Source organism: Petromyzon marinus, chromosome 34 (assembly GCF_048934315.1).
Source record: "Petromyzon marinus isolate PM22_M1 ecotype Great Lakes invasive population chromosome 34, UKy_Petmar_22M1.pri1.0, whole genome shotgun sequence".
NCBI classification, from domain to species: Eukaryota; Metazoa; Chordata; class Hyperoartia; order Petromyzontiformes; family Petromyzontidae; genus Petromyzon; species Petromyzon marinus.
This window is the reverse complement of record NC_133700.1, coordinates 6,124,412-6,141,560: the sequence shown is the minus strand read 5'-3', so window position 1 is coordinate 6,141,560 and position 17,149 is coordinate 6,124,412. Positions and strand designations below refer to the sequence as shown.

The window sequence follows — 17,149 nt, the reverse complement described above, 5'->3', positions numbered from 1 at the left end:
AGAGACACGCAAACTCCAAATATACAGCAGCGTCAGGGTCGGGATCGAACCCACGACCTCCTGTATACCAGGCAAGGTCGTTAACATCTCGCTGCCTAACACTTATTGCCACCAAGCCGATCGTTCGCGGGGTCGACAGTTTGATTCCTGCTCCTGCCGCGTTGTGTTCTCTGCGGCGAGGAAAATGTATGCCTGAGTGCCTGCAGTCGTGGATAGTGCATTGCACTATTTACCCGTTAATGACCAAATAACAGTGCTGAATATTTGGTCGACTCGGCAGCCTTAAAAGAGTGCCTGATGCACTGTATAAACGTCAGCACAGGGGAGACAAAGGCGATAGTGCGTGGTGTTGGCCACCCAACCTCCTCTTGTACGGTGCCGGCCTTAAAAGGTGCTCGCCAACAGCAGTTGCCCCAACAGCCTGTGTAGGCTATATACGGGGGTTCTTTATATTTGTCTGGCATTGTGGTTAGAGAGCTGGAAGGTTATGAGTTCATATCCTGCTGTGGTGGATGAAATGAGCAGTGTTTTGCAGGAATTCAACAGTTTCCGTTCTTTGAGAAGATTGAACTTCTACTGCTAGTTCAAGGCCATCACAGGAAATGTTACGTGCTGTGGTTGTCATTACTGTAAGGCATGCTGTGGTGCAGTGATTCATGAATTCGCAAATAATGTTATGCCTATGGTGCATGCGTTGAATCGTGCATGCGTGATACATTATTTACAATTCGTTCAAGTCGATATGCTAATTGTACGCTCGCGTTACGGTGAGCTATTGGAGTGAACAAAACTCAAAACCAGGCAGAAGCAATGGGAAACAATACGAACTATTAAATTATTGAATTGAGTCGTGAGCCTGAAGCGTGACGATTCATCGAATCTCTGGGGGAATGAACAATCACGTGGCCCAGCGGTAGAGCATTCCCCACTTGTTGCAGAGGATCATGGGTCGAATCCAGTGGCCGCCATGAATGTTACTTGGGGTGTAAACTAAACTTAAAACTATTTATTTTACCAGGTAAAACCCACGTATTGTCTTTTTGTTCAGAGGTAACCTGGCCACACATGATAGCTCATTAATGTGGCTTATATCATCACGTGTGGAAATTTATAGCAGCTAGCCAAATATTAATGCATATTTCTAAATGTAAATGGGGGGAAAAACAGGACCCGAATAAAAATCCACGCAATTACCACGGGGAGAGAGAGAGAGAACACGCTGGCTCCAAATATACACCAGGCATTGTCAGGGTCGGGATCGAACACATGCCCTCCTGCATACCAGGCGGAGGGAGATAACGTCTTGCGACCACCATAAAAATACTGCACGCCTTCTGCTTCACTCATAGGAGGACGTTAAAGATCCTGTGACATCATTCACGAGAGTAGGGCATTGTGTGCTTGACATCAGGGTCTATATTTGCCGAATTCTAAAATTACACCACAAATTACTCAATTGGGACGGTACATAGCAATTGTCTTCCACGACTGGCAAACTAATGCCCCAGGTCACTCTGGCAAATCAGACTATCCTGGTCTCTTGGGTTGATACCAAAATAAACTGAACTGAACTTAAACTATATATGCATGCTTTTACTATACAGTACTATTATAATTGTGGGTGTGTGTGCTGCTATAGTTATAGAGTTGGACTTTTAATTGGAAGGTTTCTTTGTTCAAATTGTGGCTGGGAGTCGGCTCAACCCACCATCCCTGCTGGGTGAAATAAATGAGTTCCATATTTTTGGATGTCAACAATGGTTGGTCTATAAGAGACTGGATGCCACCATAGGGAATTTGGAATTTACACCACCGGCTGATGGCTGTCCGCATTGATGGGCAAAGCCTTACTGCATTAATTTAAGGGAGACAAAGACTTGGATGTATGATGATAATTGCTTAAGTATATGTTTGATAAAATTTTATGCCCATGAGCAGTGTTATTCTAAACACTAACCAACTTTTACTCTCTCCATATTTTGTTGTTATTATCTGCCATTGAAAATGTTTCAATAACGTAGCCGTTTATTATCCAGATATATGTACCGCTGCCTCCAAATGTCTCACCGTGTGTGGCGTCTGCGCTTATAAATATTACACAACCCCTTTTTCAATATTCATCCGTAACCCTTGACCGGCGCTCTTGACAGATGGTGGTGAATGGTGCTCGCTGCTTCCTTCCAAGGTTGGGTAACGGCCGTGATTGTTGGAGCGAGGTGACCTATTGACCCTGCCTCTGTCTGTCTCTCTCTCCTCTCCCACTTGAAGGCCGAGTGATTTTTTTAGGGGGCGGGGTGAAGCCGTTCTACCGACCACAAAGGGGGGGGGGGCACCTCCTCGGCTCCTAGACCCCCCCTCCGGGGTCATCTCCTCCGTGACCTTCTCGTGACCCCGCTGGACCACCCCACCATGACTCCTCGACCCTTCACCCCCGACCCCGTGTCCTCCTTCACTCCCGATGCTGGTGAGACGATTTCTATTCCCTGTCGCTAAAAAAAACCGGCTCATATTCTTCCCCAGTGTCGGGCAATGCCACATGCTGGTCGGTATGCTGTCGGACGTTTTCTTCGCATGCCGGTTTCTTCTTTGGGAGCTGAAAGTTCAAGGACTGAAATCAGATGTCGTGCCGGACAACGCCACTGTACAGCACAAAAAACACATCGGAGATCTACGCAGCAGCACAGCCGTGAAAATCTACGCAGTAGCAACTCCCGTGTTGTAAATATGTAGCAAAACCTGCGCATGTCAGGCCATCTGATGCGAGTTCTGAAGCTTCCGCCGTAAAGAAAAAAAAAACTTTTAATTTAGAGTGGAGTGCGCTACCGGATTGCGCCTTTATAAAGTTACCGTTTTGGCGTATTGCAGTGCAAGAGTGACGTCGTAGTGATGTCAGTAGAGTGCTCTAATGAAGGGTGAGACAATAAGTGAAAGTGTTTGTTAGGAATAAAAGTTAAAACTCACGTCCTGCAGCCCAGAACACACAGCCTAGACACACGTCCAATAGATATGTTGTTATTTTTATTTGTTTGTCTCTTTATTTAATAACATTCCATAGAGTTGACGGGTGCAAGTGACATATTGGCAGACAACCCCCTTGAGCCTGATTGATGAGCGTTGTTTGGGTGCCGGGTGGATTATTACACCGCAGGGTCATGAGACATGGTGGCGGCGGCTTGGGCAGGCCTTCTTCCGCTGTTGCATCGCATTGACCAAGGCTGGTGATGATGATGATGGATCGTTCCATCTTGGTAGAGCTATTGGGGAAAAATAACACGGGCACAGAATTGTCCTCCAGGCTTACACGACCTTCCACAAATGTGCGAATCAAATCAGAAATCTTTAACCTGTAGCCTTGGGTCTGTGGCCTTCACACTGCGACGCAGAGCGTGTTTTGCATTTGTCCATCTGGCACTGAAGGCAGTGAACGAAAACCAATCTAAGATGACTATACAGGCGTGTGCCCTGAATGCGTGCACGTCTATTTAGACGAGCATCAAATTTGGTTCTTGCACTCCCAATGCATGCAATCGCATCGTGCGCTGTCAAGAGTGTATAATTTACGATTGATGCAAATACCATGATATACCAAGGTTAAGTTTAGGCTGATGGAGTGAACAAAATATGTACAAATAATAATTGTAAAAAAATATGATGCAATACAAATGTCCGTGTACCCCCGTGCATGCCCATGCCACGCACGTGCTCATCTTCGTACCGGCGTACCCGCTCATCTGCTGTGCCCGTGTGCGTGCCCGTGTACCTGCTCGTGAGCGTGTCCGTGCGCGCGTGCCTGTGTGGTGGCTGTGTGAATGTCCATTCGCGCGTGCGCGTGTGCCCGCAGGTGTCGGGAACCCGGGGGCCAGTCGCTGCGACGACATGGCGGTGCGTACCTACGAGGTGGTACCGGCGGCCATCGCCGCCACGTGCTGCCTCTTCGGCTTGATCTACTGCTTCTTTGGTGGGTGTCGTCTCTCCTCCAGCCTCAGTTTTTACCTCCCACGCGTTTTCGCCGGCAGATTTTTGCCAGTGACCCGCTTTTGAATGGCGTGCCAGATCTCATCGGAACTCCGGAGCTGAGCAAGGGTTGAGCCTTTGTTGGAACGCACCTTCCGATTAGAGCGGTTGGCTATGGTAATGGGTGCGAAAGACGTTCAACGTTGCATACACTTGGATGGGCGAACGCGCGTCAATGAGACAGGTGTTATCGGGTGCTTCGGGGCTGATGTGGTGGGCAGCAGAAAGCAGTGCATCATAATCATTAGACTGCGTCGTGTTCCCGTGTCTGCTCCTCGCTTTCACCAACCTGTACCCTAAGCGGGTAACCTGGTGCTGTCGGCTTGGGCTCTGCGAGGTGGCCAGTTGATGGCAGTCCAGCACAGGATTCTTGAATATATCTGTGTGGAGCTTTGAGCGTCAACGCCGGGTACTCTGGTTTCCTCACCCATGCTCGACATGCGTTAATGGAATTGGCCAAACATTCTAATCAATGCAGGACCTTCTTCAGAAAGTGTCCTGAGACTGGCAGGCTGTCGTGGGCATTATTACATGTGTTTGAGCAGGGGCGGAGCCAGGATTTTCAGCCCGGGGTGACATTCAACAAATTTTAATTTCAAGAATTATTATAGAGTCAGGCTGTTGAACTAGACGCCATCGGTTGGCGACACACTCTGACAATGCAGTTGGCACGGAGTCCGCCAGACCGAGTGTCATACACTTACACGCAGAATGTTTCAGATTTTCGATTTTTACATTTTTTTTCGAGGGTGACAATTGTCTACCCTGTCCACCCCCCTGGCTCCGCCCCTGTGTTTGAGCATTAAGGGCAGAGGGGTGAGATAGATGACTGTGGATTGTGGGACTCATGTTTCCGGCACTGTCTTTTTACGCACGCGCAACATGCCCACGCAAATGTATTGTCCGAGATTAAACATGTAAACTCCCACGACAGGGGCATGACCAGATTCCCACGTCTGTAACATTGCCCCAGTTAGTGTTGAGATGGCTCGGTTCGGAAGAGTTTATAATTGGCCTAACAGCTCGCAAGTGCGATCAACGCCGATCCGTTTGCACCTGGTTAATGGTTGCATTCTCGTGATGGCTGCCGCGGTAATGCTGACGAGAGACGGGGGATGAGACGCGGGGAGAGAAAATCGGAGAGGAGTGAATAAGTGGTGGGAGAGATCGAGAGGGAGAGGAAAAGTGACAAAAGTAGAAACGGAGAAAGACGCAAAAAAAAGAGTAATAGAGAGGGGGGAATTTGAACAATCATGAAGAGAAGCACGAATATGAACTTGAGAGAGGGAAGAGAAGGTGTGAAGTGGAGAGAGCGAGGGAAGGAGGATTATAACAAACGGAACGAGATAATACAAAAGAGCGAACATATAAAACTCAAGAGCCACAATGATAAGAACGATGCGAAGATATGGAGCAAGAACGAGAGACGCGGAGCGAAGTGGATTCCAGGGAGCGAGAGAAACGGAGGCGGACAGACTTAGAAGAGAGAGGGGAATATTGAATCCACTGCACAAACAAAGAGAAAGGCGGCCAATAGCGGCTGTGCACCTTTGGCCGATCTGTTGGCAAAGGAGATGCAGAGACAGCCGCCCACGTGGATAATCGTGCATTAACAAGAGCCAGATCTGCATCTTAAGAGGCCTGGGCTGCACCCCCCAGCCCCTACCGCCCACGGCTCCCTGCCCCCACCCCCACCCGACTCTCCCTCCCCCCTTCCCTGCACAGACAGCGCCGCTGTGAAATCAAATGAGGCAAGTGCCACGTGTATGGCTCTGTTTTGGCTAGCGGTGAATTTAAGTGGCGTGTGACTCACCCGGCAAAGACGCACGCGCATGCACCCTGGTGTGTGTGCGTGTGCACACGCCCGGTGTGCATGCGCGTGCAGATGTGTGCCGAGACGCAGGTCACCCATATACCGCCTTAGAGACTGTTGGGGTATAACGGTAATAATTTAGAGCTCGTAATAATTCATAAGTAAGGTTTTTGGGCTGGATCGCGTAAATATAAATGTGTCGTGAACCCACCACCACCCGATACAGCCAATTAGTGAGGTTTGTCAGGTGAACGAAACGTGCCAGTTAGGTTTTAATTCAGCACATCATCAGTGTGATGGCGAGTAAAAACCCACAACATTTAGGATTGAGTGACGTTTTTGTGTAAACGTGTGATCATTTCTCTGGTGCCTTAGCGATGCGTAAAAAAAGCAAATGATAACATCTGACTTGCAGTTGCGAAGAATTCAATAAATCGGAGCTCGTTGTCATTCGCTGCCGGATGAGTGCCTCCCCCAAGCTGTGTCGTTCATGGGGGTTGTTTGGTCATACTTCGCCACGCTGGTCAGTGCGGGTTGGTGAAGGGGTGAGGGGGCCAGGACCGGTTCAGATCTTACACGCCGCTGAAGTTAGCCACTGCTGGCAATTGAACTCAGGTGCGGGGCGCAGGGAGCTAATCACTGTGCTACCGCTCTGCCCCGTAACTTATGTACGTACAATGAACTAGGCTCTCATTTTTGGATGAGTGGACCTAGGGGAGGCCGAGATCAGATTTAGCTACCATCTTTGTCGGGTGTGTATCCACAAATTGGAACCACCTCATGACGTATTGATCCATCCGTTACTATTGATTTCTTCGGCTCACGAGACAGGTATGACATTCTCGGTATACGAATTGATATTGTAGCATTCGTATGTGATGAACGTCATGAATCTATGTTACCCCTGTAGCTACGAGAGGAAGTACACTCACTACAATGTAGAGAAAAAAATCCACATACACCACGAACATATGTCCTTCACTTGTAGACTACACACAAACAGCCGTGAAACAACAACAACCACCGTTATCTATTTAGTGGCGGTGACGTCCGAAGACGCTTGTGCCAGGCTAGGTGCTCCTTGAGCACACATCTGACGTAAGGTGTGAGCACGCGTGTACACACACACACGCAAACAGAAACAAATATATACAAATATACATCACCCACGTAGAACACAGTACATTTGTGTGTGCACTGAAGTTTACACATACTTGCAGGCACATCTGCTAAATTGGAAACAGATTATTTTCCCTTTTCCAAATAAAAAAAAAACGACTATTTTCTCGAAATATTTCTTCAAGGGGAAACCCTGCCAAGTCTGGGGGGGGGGGGGGTTTGGCCTCAGCGTCCCGAAACCACAGTCAAATGAAACTTTACCCAGGACAAGTATAAAATGAGAGCTTTAAGAAGGACAACACTTGCCACAAACACGCGCTTGCAGCCTGACCAACTCAGCGCAGTTTTCGACGCCCCAGGCGTGTGGGCGTGTTTGTGGGTGGGTTCGTGGTGGTTAGCACTACACCGTGTTATGAAACGAACAATCGAGTTTGGTCCCGATCACTGCTCGTGGTCAACAAAAATTGGCATCCGCGATGTTTATTCGGCCTAAACCACGTGACGCCTTGTGCCGAAAGAGTTGGGCGCGATTGAGAGAGCACGTGAACGTTTGTGCACGTTTGGGTATGCTGCATTTTTGCCGCGAGCCTGTAGGAGCGTAAATGACATTCATTCTTTCATCCAGGAGAGCCATGCCGAGTCTCAAGACTGTGTGTCAAGGGGCGGTCCAGCATCGGGATGTTGGGCCAATTCCATTTCAATGGCCTTGGTTTTTTTTTACATGTGGGATGAAAGCAGAATGCCTGGAGAAAACCCACACATACGCGGATACATCTTACGAGTAACAATTATTGAAAGTTGTAACGCGCTGCGCAGGTGCGAGAAACTGGTGGTCTGGCGCCCAGAATTGCCCAAGCTTTGCGGTCCTCTGTATATTCAGGTGTAATCGGCCAATTAATGAGCGTTTACAAGTCTGTACATTTGACACATAGCTGGTCACCTCACCACCCAGAGAGTCTGTGAGTTTCACCAATCTCTCTGTGATCCGTCAACCATCACCTCTGAAAATGATAGGCCACAGGTGTGTGCCAGTGTGCCCCACTCACTTGCCATTCCATGGGTTGACTCGGTCTAAATTGCACAAGACCAAGTTCTGAGAGATTTGTGTTCTGCAGGGGGGCGGAGTGAGAGCGTGGCAGGGATTGTAATTGTGAGAATGTGCTGCTGATGAGAGCACTTAAATGCACGTGTAAGTGTGCGCGGCAGCATACGGGGCTATGCAATAAATCGAGTGAGTGCAAGTATACGTGTGTGAGAGAGCTTCTTGGGGGAGCCTTGTAAAGCTTGGGGGAGCCTTGTAAAGCTTGAGAGAGCAAGATTGTGCACACAGGTGAATGCCGGGAGTACACGTGTGTGTGGCGCAAGAGGGTGTGAATGCGCAGTGGTGAACAAGAGTGCGCACGATGCTGGAGAGTCCTGGAGGGCATCGGCACGTGCGGGGAAGCACGCATGTGTGAATACGAGAACACGCGTGGAGGTTCAGGAGTTTACAAGGACATTGGTCATCGGCGAGTCTGCACAACTACCATCCCGACCCGCTCGTAACCTCCTGCCCGTGTCCCCTCCAGCACTGTGACCCTCTGCCCATCTCACCCCACCATCTCCCCCACCCCCCCTCCCCAACTCCAGGCTACCGCTGCTTCAAGGCGGTCATGTTCCTGACGGGGCTGCTCTTCGGTTCGCTCGTCATCTTCCTGCTCTGCCACAAGGAGCAGGTGTTCGAGGCGCGCCTGGGCCTGGAGGCGAGCGCCGGCGTGGCGGTCGCCATCGGCCTGCTGTGCGGCCTCGTGACGATGCTCCTCCGCTCCGTGGGCCTCTTTGTCACGGGCCTCACGCTGGGCCTGCTGCTCGCCTCGGCCGCCCTGGTCGTCGCCGAGCAGTTCGCCCACCCTCCGTCGGCCTGGGTGCCGGCGGGCGCGCTGCTGGGCGCGGGCGTGGTGTGCGCGCTGCTGGCGCTCCACTGGCAGAAGGCCGTCACGGTCGCGGCCACCTCCGCGCTGGGGGCAGCGGCGGTGACGGCGGCGGCGGACTACTTCGCGGAGGGCGGCGCGGCGCTGGCGTACGCGTACGAGCGGCTGCACGCGGCGCGCAGCGAGGCGCCGCCGTGCTGGTACAGCTGGGCCGTGATGGCGGCGTGGCCCGTGCTCGCCCTCCTGGGCGGCGTAGTGCAATGGAGGCTCACGGCCGACGGCTACTCGCACAGCGAAGGTAACGCGGCAACGGGCGCCGGAGTTTGACGGTTTCCAGCCGTGGTTCAAAGCCCCACGTGTGTGCTGCCTTGCGTGCGTTGTGTGTCCATTCAGTCTGGCTGTCCATATGTAACGGAGGGTGGCACTCCAGCTCAATGTTGTGTTCTCAGGTCGTGCCGCGTGTCGTTTGGCATGAATGCCCGACATTTCGCTCTATGTCCCTGGAAGCTTTTACGGGAACCCAATTGTGAGCTCCCGGCGTGCGGAGCGAAATGTACGGGTGCATGTGAAGGATGTCAGAATTTGATGGTGAGGGTTGGGTGAAAGACTTTGAAATTGAGACTAAGAGTGCGGTGGTGAAGCTTGTGTGAGTGCATTTTCTTTTGAGTGGTGGGTGCATGCAGAGGACGCTCAGGATTTATGGCAGTATAATGGGCACGCAGCTTTGAAGTTCAGGTGTAACGTGGCTAGAAAGTGCGCGTGAAAGCACTTTGTTTGGCATATCGATGCACGTGTGAAGGGTGTTGAAAATTCGTTATGAGGATACAGGAACCAATTTGGAAGTTCAGAATACAATGTAAGGGATCATTTTCTTGAGTGCAAGTTCCCTTTCCGTATAGGTGTGCTGAGTGGAGCTCGTGTGCAGGGTGGTGGAGGGCAGATTACCGAGATGGGCAATGAGCCGCAACAAGGACTGACGACCAAGGGAAACACTCTGAGGGTCCGATTCTCATCTCAACAAAACGACCGAAATGCGTTGGCGATCGTCAGTGATGGGAAAAACATTTGTCGTGTTTCTGCCAAATATCGCCCGGAAAAAGAACATTCCCTGAGCCTGGAATTGACCCACACGGTCGGGTACTGCAAGAACAGACCTGGGAGCTGGCAGAAAGAAGGAAGCAATGACACGCTGTGGTGGTGACTGCCGCCTCTTGCTTAGGCGAAGTGTATACAAGCAAAGTGTTTCTCTGTATAAATAGAACAACAACATCAGCCGACTGACTTTGCAGACCAATATTCTCAAGCAGTATTTGAGTGTGTAACCAGGAAAACTCTGAACTGGTTATTTATCCCCTGGGTCCCTTCAGCATTGAGAAGGCCTATTATATAAATACTGCTGGGTTATGGGTTCCTATTTGCAAGAGCACTCCCATCCAAACAAATGGAATGGTTGAGCCCCTCTGTATTGCAGCAGGGCACAAGACAAAATTATAAATGTGTCCCCAGAACTGTGCGCAGTCATCGTTGGCCTGGTTGAAACCATCGGCGTCCTTCGCACATGACGTGGCCAGATTCCTCACTCGGTGGGCTCGTAACGGCCAAAGTCATCTCACTGAGTCAGCACTGCTTGGGTTCTGGGTGTGAATCCAGGCTACCGCATGATATGAAATCCCCCACCCGTTGTGTTTGGCGAGTTGAGTGGGTCAGGTGTCCAAGAGCACTGAGCGCCACTTTGAAATCTCGTGCAGTAAGAAAAAATGTGAACCTTGCTTTTGAATGGGATTTGATCCCAGTCACTCTAACGTCGCTCGTGCCGCGCGCGTTTTCTGTGCTGCCGCAGTCATAATCAGGCACCACCGCAAGCGTGTGCCGCTGAAACGCATCAGGCAGCAGGACGCGCGGAAGCGAGTGCGCGGAGCAGCGCAGCCCGAGGCCACATACAGGCGCAAGCCCTGCTCCGTCAAGCGCATCGATGGAGATGTCCTTTCTCCGGTGGGAGCCTGGGGTCACCCTGCACTCACTCACCCTGCACTCACCCACCCTGCACTCACCCACCCTGCACTCACTCACCAGAAGCACATGTGAAAGCGCACGATGCAGTGATCGCTTTTGTTCGATGGCTAGCCAAAAGCCACTGCGAAGATGTACCGGGCTTCCCGTGATGGTTTATGCTCCTTGACGAGATCAGCAAGGCAATGTTGGTTCATTTGTGGCAAGCACTTTGTGTGCAGCCCTTGCTGCACCGTCAGTCGTTATGAATATCGCACACAGAGTAACGATGTGCCTGTCTCTGGTCCCCTCCTCCTCCTCCCTCCACCTCATCGCCACCACCTCATCATCCTCCTCACCACCCCCCCACGTGTGATCGCAGAGCTACATCCGCAGCGTGCGCGATCGGCAGCACGGCACGTCGCTCAGCAGCCTCGCAGCACCGCCCCACGCCGTCGTGGACGTCGAGTTCGACTCCGGCTCCATGGTGCCTCTCACGGCCGCAAACCGTGCCGCGCGAAAGTGACGCGGCGGCTGGGGTCCTCCTCCCCGGTGGCTGCGCCACCGTTGTTGCCACCGCTACGACGACCACTACTGCTCCTACTAAGGCCGCCACTACTGCCAGCCAGCCGTCACTGTTTTAAATTGCTAGCAACCGTTAATCGTCGCCGTCGTGTCAATCTTCACCAGCACCACCGCAACCGCACCACCGCCCGCGCCGCAATCACGTTGCCACTACCATTATCGCCACCGCCACCATCTCAATAATAACCGGTACTTTCGGAACCGTTACCATCATCACCGTACCACCACCACCGCTGTTCCCACGATAAATACCACTTTCAGCACAGCACCACCACCACCGTCATCATCACCACGCCGTCACTCCCACCACGACAATCTCCCACCAACGCTACTATTTTCGTAATTACCATGACTGCCATCACATTACACTATGTCATCATCAACCACTCGCAGCACCACCTTCGCACTATTAACACCACTATAGATAGTATTCACCACCGCCATCATCGTCACCGTCATCTTTTGCAATAGGTATGGCGGTTTACATTTTGAAGATAATCAGTTGCTTGCAGTTAATGGAAGAGTAATACAACAAGTAATGAGATCAGCCACATAGTACAGGGGTTAGAGTTGACATGGTACCGATGAAAGCAAAGGGCCAGGGATAAGGAAGCGTGTAGGAGGTGAGCGTGGGTGTTTTGGGGTGGGGGGTAAAATGCTGGGGAGAGTTATGTTGAGGATAAGAGGTACAGGAGGGAGTCAGCAGAGATTGCAGGGATGGGTCAGGATATTTTCCATTTTTATAGCTCCATGCCGTAATTAATTTAGGCTATTATTTTGCACTTTTATCTGTTTTTCTTGCTTGTTTTAACAAGATAAATGGCCCTTGACACATCCCCGGATCATAATATCCATGCTGAGCTGTAAACAACCCTCCCCTTCCTTATATGTGGCTCGGTCTCACATCAAAACACATCGGACACAGGGCTATTGTGAAATGGTGAAACACAGAAATGTATTTACCGCACAAGGCTCTTACAATTTTTATATGGTTTTACCCAAGTAAACTATTTAGAGATCCTCGCCAAACCCTTATGGTCCGGTGTTATTGTGACGCACACCCATGGCCAGTGCCGTGGCCTGGAGGCCGGTTTGGTGGCTCATGCATGGAGGAACGTGCCCAGTTCCTTAGTCAAGCCACTGCTGGACTAGGGCCTCCCCGTGCCTTTGCATGCCATGAGGGTTATTTGACCATTCTTCACCACGCTTGTCAGTGTTGGGTTGGTGAAGGTGGCGAGCATTGACCTGGGGGCATAAAAGTAGAGTACAGAAACACATTCTTCTGCAGCGTCCTCTGCTGACCACCACTTTAGCACTTCCTCGCCGCCGTCTATGACGACCTGCCATGCGCAGTGCTTCACCCACCACCCCCAATCACTTTCCAGGCTCAATCCCGCTGAGATTCCCAGATCTGGCGAGGGTCTGGCGCAGTCCGGGTGATTTGGTCCCAGGCCATGGAGCGATGCGAGTCCCTGAACTGCCACTTGTAACAACGGCCACCGTGACGATGGCGAGACGCAGACCTGTGGGGTGATGAGGCCGGTGCCTTTAATCGGCGGTACTGACCGCAGTTTTGATAAGCTTATCCATGCTGAAGGGTTTTGAGAGTTCCCACCTTTGCATGGATTTTCTCCAGGCACTCCAGTTTTGTACCACTTTACAAACGAAGGAATTGTACTGCGTAGGTTTCTTTTTCGCGTTTGTGCCGTACTGTATAGCTGTACCTTTGGGGTTTTTTTTCCGTTTGCACCGCGACGTGTTGTTTGGCATGATGTCAAGACGCTTCGCTCCACGTGCTGGCAGCTTCTTCACGAAGTGAATCGACTACGAATCTCCCACCGTGCGGAGTGAAATGTCGGGCATCGTGTCCCGAGGGGGGGTGGGGGGGGGACGCCTCACGGAAACAACCTCTGAGAACCTGTTGCAGAGTCAACAAAGGAGTTGGTCAGACATCCCACGCAGGGAACCCTCCAGGAAAGTGTAAAAAAAAGAGTCTTAAGGACTCGGTGAAGCTTGCCAGAGCAAAGGGCGTCAAACTTTAACGTGCGACGATTATTACGTCTTGTAAAATGCCTTGCATCGGGACGAGTGCATCACGGCAACGACATTTTACCAACGCCTCATATTTCACAGTCGTTCACTTATGGGTTAGTGTTCGTTTGTTACCCTACCGCCTAAATAAATTACTGGATAGAAATATGGAGGAAATAGTGTAAGTTATGCTACTTAATCTAAGAAGAACATTTGCGTGCACAAGTGGCGCGGATGGCTGTGGACATTTGAAGATTATTATTTTTTTGGACAAATGCTTTTTTTTTTCAATTGAGGTATTGCTACATTTTTAAAGACAATTGTCTACCCTTTTGTGTTGTCGTTTGCCAAACCCACGATAGATTTTGGTTTACATTATAGAGTTGCAAATCATGACTAATCATTAGGGGTATAATGGTACGTTGATTCCGATCGATTATTTCGCTCAAGATACAGGTAAGGAATTTTCGGAGCAACAACCAATGTTTTCTGATTCGTATTGCGTGAATGTAATGGGATAATGTCACCACCACCAGCCATTGGAGGCGGCTCTATTCACCACAGTGTTCAAGTTTTAGTTTATCTTGAATCAAATCAACACCCTTAATCGTTGCGATTACTGTAATTTAATCTTGAGGTTAATTTAATTGTCGTACCCGAGTGAATTTTTTTTCGTCGAATTAAGCTAAATTTGTAGTTGATAGGAATCAACAATTACACACTTAAATGGTACATGTATTTATAAATGTTTTAATGGTGTTTAACAAAGTGTGGTTTTTTTCATGTAGTTAATTTGGTTATCACAGCGATCCATAAACTGGCTGGTGCTCTGAGCCAAAATAATGCCACTCATTAAACACTTGCGTGGCATGACTGCTAATTGAACTAACCTTTTGAATTCAACTTATAAATAATAATATCGGTTGTTAAACTCGCCAAATACACACGTACGATTGCAAGCGGTTAAAGAATCAATTCACGATTGGTACATGTCACCACATGCCGTTGGTTCAAGCTGCCCCTGCAACGCATTGCAGTGAATAATCGCGATGATTGTTGATTCGGATCGTCCCGAATTGCACCCTGAATCCTGACCTCGCATCAGAGGGTTAGGGAGGAAGGGTGTGAAGGATATATTTCCCCCCCACCCGTAACAGTTTACATTGCCATCCTAAGCTCGGAATTTTATATTTTGAACGCTGAAATCAAGACTCGCATCTGACGTGCACGTTTTACAGTCGTTATTGTGTGTTTTTTTTATCACTTCAGAAGAAGTTTACGTAGGGGAACTCTCTCGCCGTTATTTACCAATCAATCGCACGGGGGAGGGGGAGTCCACATTAAACATGCGGATTTTTTTTTTAAATCGTTTGGGCATCACTGCCGTGGATTTGTAGAGCGAATTTGTAAAGCACGTTTGTATCGAGTGACTTGAGTAGTTTTTTTGAGTCGGTTCCAGTCCAGACAGATTAAGTGTCTTGTTTTAGGTTCGTCTGAGAGAGGCTAGCATAGTTGTAGGCCCAGATTTGTTTAACCACTTGCCCTGTTTTCCCCAGGATCGTCCTCTTGTTGAGGCAACTTATCCTGGCATCTCTTAGGCTCTTAAGTCTTCCCGGGACATAGCAATTTCTAGTTTGTGTCGGTTGCATAATAATGCACCACTCAAGGTCATGCATTTGATATGTCGTTCTCCCCCTCTTGTGGTGCTTTGAGATGTTGCCATGATAAGTAACCATTCATTTTTTTTTACCTCGTAGGTGGCAACTGTGCTTTGTGGACGCTGCCTGATTGAGCTCGTTAGCACGCCATTATAACCGTACATAATTATTCTGCTACATAAGCTCTAAGATATATGGGGGGGGGGGGTTCCACCTTCATACTTTTATAAATTACCTGTCTAAATCTTGTTTTTGTTGTTTTCGTGACAATTTCTACAGTGTAAATCCAGTTTATTTTGGGGGATAAATGTGAAAAAAACAAGTGGATTTTCTTGTAGCAAACGCTTTGCTCTCTGGGTTATTGCATGCAATTGGGCAGTCATGTGAGCCAGGATGCCCTCGCAGTGCAGTGTACCACATGCGGATTGGCTACGTATTGTGCGAGAGGTTCAACATACATAAAAAAGTATTGCGTTAACTTATTTTAGGAAAGTAAACAGTCTGTGTTGGCCTTGCCACTCTGGGTTAAATAATACAATATTTCCAGCATATACGTTCGTGAAATTCTCTTGTTGCTGTTTTGCAATGAACCAGTGCCTGCTTTGGTCGCTATCAACACGCTTTTGAGCAAAACCTGCCTCTTAAGAACAACATAAATCCTGTGTTCATCCTTACATGCATTATCTTGTGACCTTCATTAACAAACGTGTATGTGTGCTGTTGTAATTACTGTATGTCAATGTGTTCCTAAATAATGCAAAAAAAGGGGGTCGTCATTTGTGCGTGCGTTTCATGATCTGAAATGTCTTTTTTTTGTTTTAGCTCGTGTCTTCGGCTACACGCACAATCGTGCGCCACGACTGTAATCGCAGAGTTTAATTTAAAGCAGATGCTAGGCCTGTCGAGATTTTTTGCATTTTGAAGAAATGTCGTTTCTCGGCGCCCGCGTTTCCACATCGTGGACAAAGCCGCCCTTACAAGTCGCCTCTCTTATTAAAAGTCGATGTCAAGCTCCTACGGACATTACGAGAAACGTCTGTATACGCATTTGCATGTGGGAAGTGTGTTTCTCCGTTATGCACACCCTATTATCAAAAAGGCTCGTGACTATAACTCGTGAAATGCCCGTTGAGAGATAATGACTCCCCCAAGACAAAGTTCTCTTCTAGCCTTGCCAGACTTTTGGGGCAAGTGCTGTTAGCGGGCACCTATGAAAGCCTGTACGGCACACGAGGGGGTGGGTGGCCAGCACCACGCCCGGCCACCTTCGTCTCCCCAGCGGCAATGTTTACACATTGCACCAGGCACTCATTTGAGGCTGAGTTGACCTAGAGGAGGCCCATGCTCCCCTCACCCCAAGATACACAAACCTTTTTCCCAAACGCCTCTTGCCTATCTGTTGTAGCATTTTCAAGCGGGGGCTTGTATTTAAACGCCTGGCTGGTTTAAATGGTAAAGTGGATTAGCAGTGGTGGGGCCAATAAGGTGAACTGTTGTGTCAAGTTTGTTGTCATTTTTACCTCGTTCGGCAATCAAGGAGGCAGCTCCTTTTCGCGCTGGGTGAGGCCAAGCTTTGGCCAACCCTTGGGATGAGACCTTGGCAGCAACCCCCCCCCAACGTGATACTAACATCTCGATCAGATTGGAAAATCTTAACAATGTAAAGTCACGATGGTGGTGGGGTCCCCCTTGACTGACAAATGGGACGGAGCTAATGCACCCGATGCTTTCAACCTGAGTTGGAGTGCGTTCAGGTGGTAGTGCACAGCCTGAAACACACTACCAGATGCAAATGCAGACGGCGTGTGTTGTAATGTTCTAAGGTTTAGCGTGTGGTTTAAAAAAAGCAATGTGTAGGGATGTGGAAATGTTTAATGTTTACTATCAAAAAGGAACTGTTTGCATTCATGACGAAAAGAAAACAACTATGTAGGTGTAATTGTGCGTTTGGAAACATTCAGTGTTTTATAACTGTATTTTATGATTAATACTGTAATAATTGTGTTTGAAATAATTTGTACATATGTTGA

General features: G+C 49.2%; 1 protein-coding gene across 1 annotated transcript in view; it reads left to right on the top strand.

The window, feature by feature from the left end:
• Positions 1-17,149, top strand: part of LOC116948628 (transmembrane protein 198-like) — a 43,449-nt gene extending 26,300 nt beyond the window's left edge. The window contains exons 2-6 of the mRNA XM_076071663.1: positions 2,269-2,464; positions 3,842-3,958; positions 8,576-9,154; positions 10,697-10,848; positions 11,228-17,149. Coding sequence (XP_075927778.1) covers positions 2,410-2,464; positions 3,842-3,958; positions 8,576-9,154; positions 10,697-10,848; positions 11,228-11,371 — 1,047 coding nt within the window. The 5' untranslated portion in view covers positions 2,269-2,409 and the 3' untranslated portion in view covers positions 11,372-17,149. The remainder of the gene's footprint in view (positions 1-2,268; positions 2,465-3,841; positions 3,959-8,575; positions 9,155-10,696; positions 10,849-11,227) is intronic.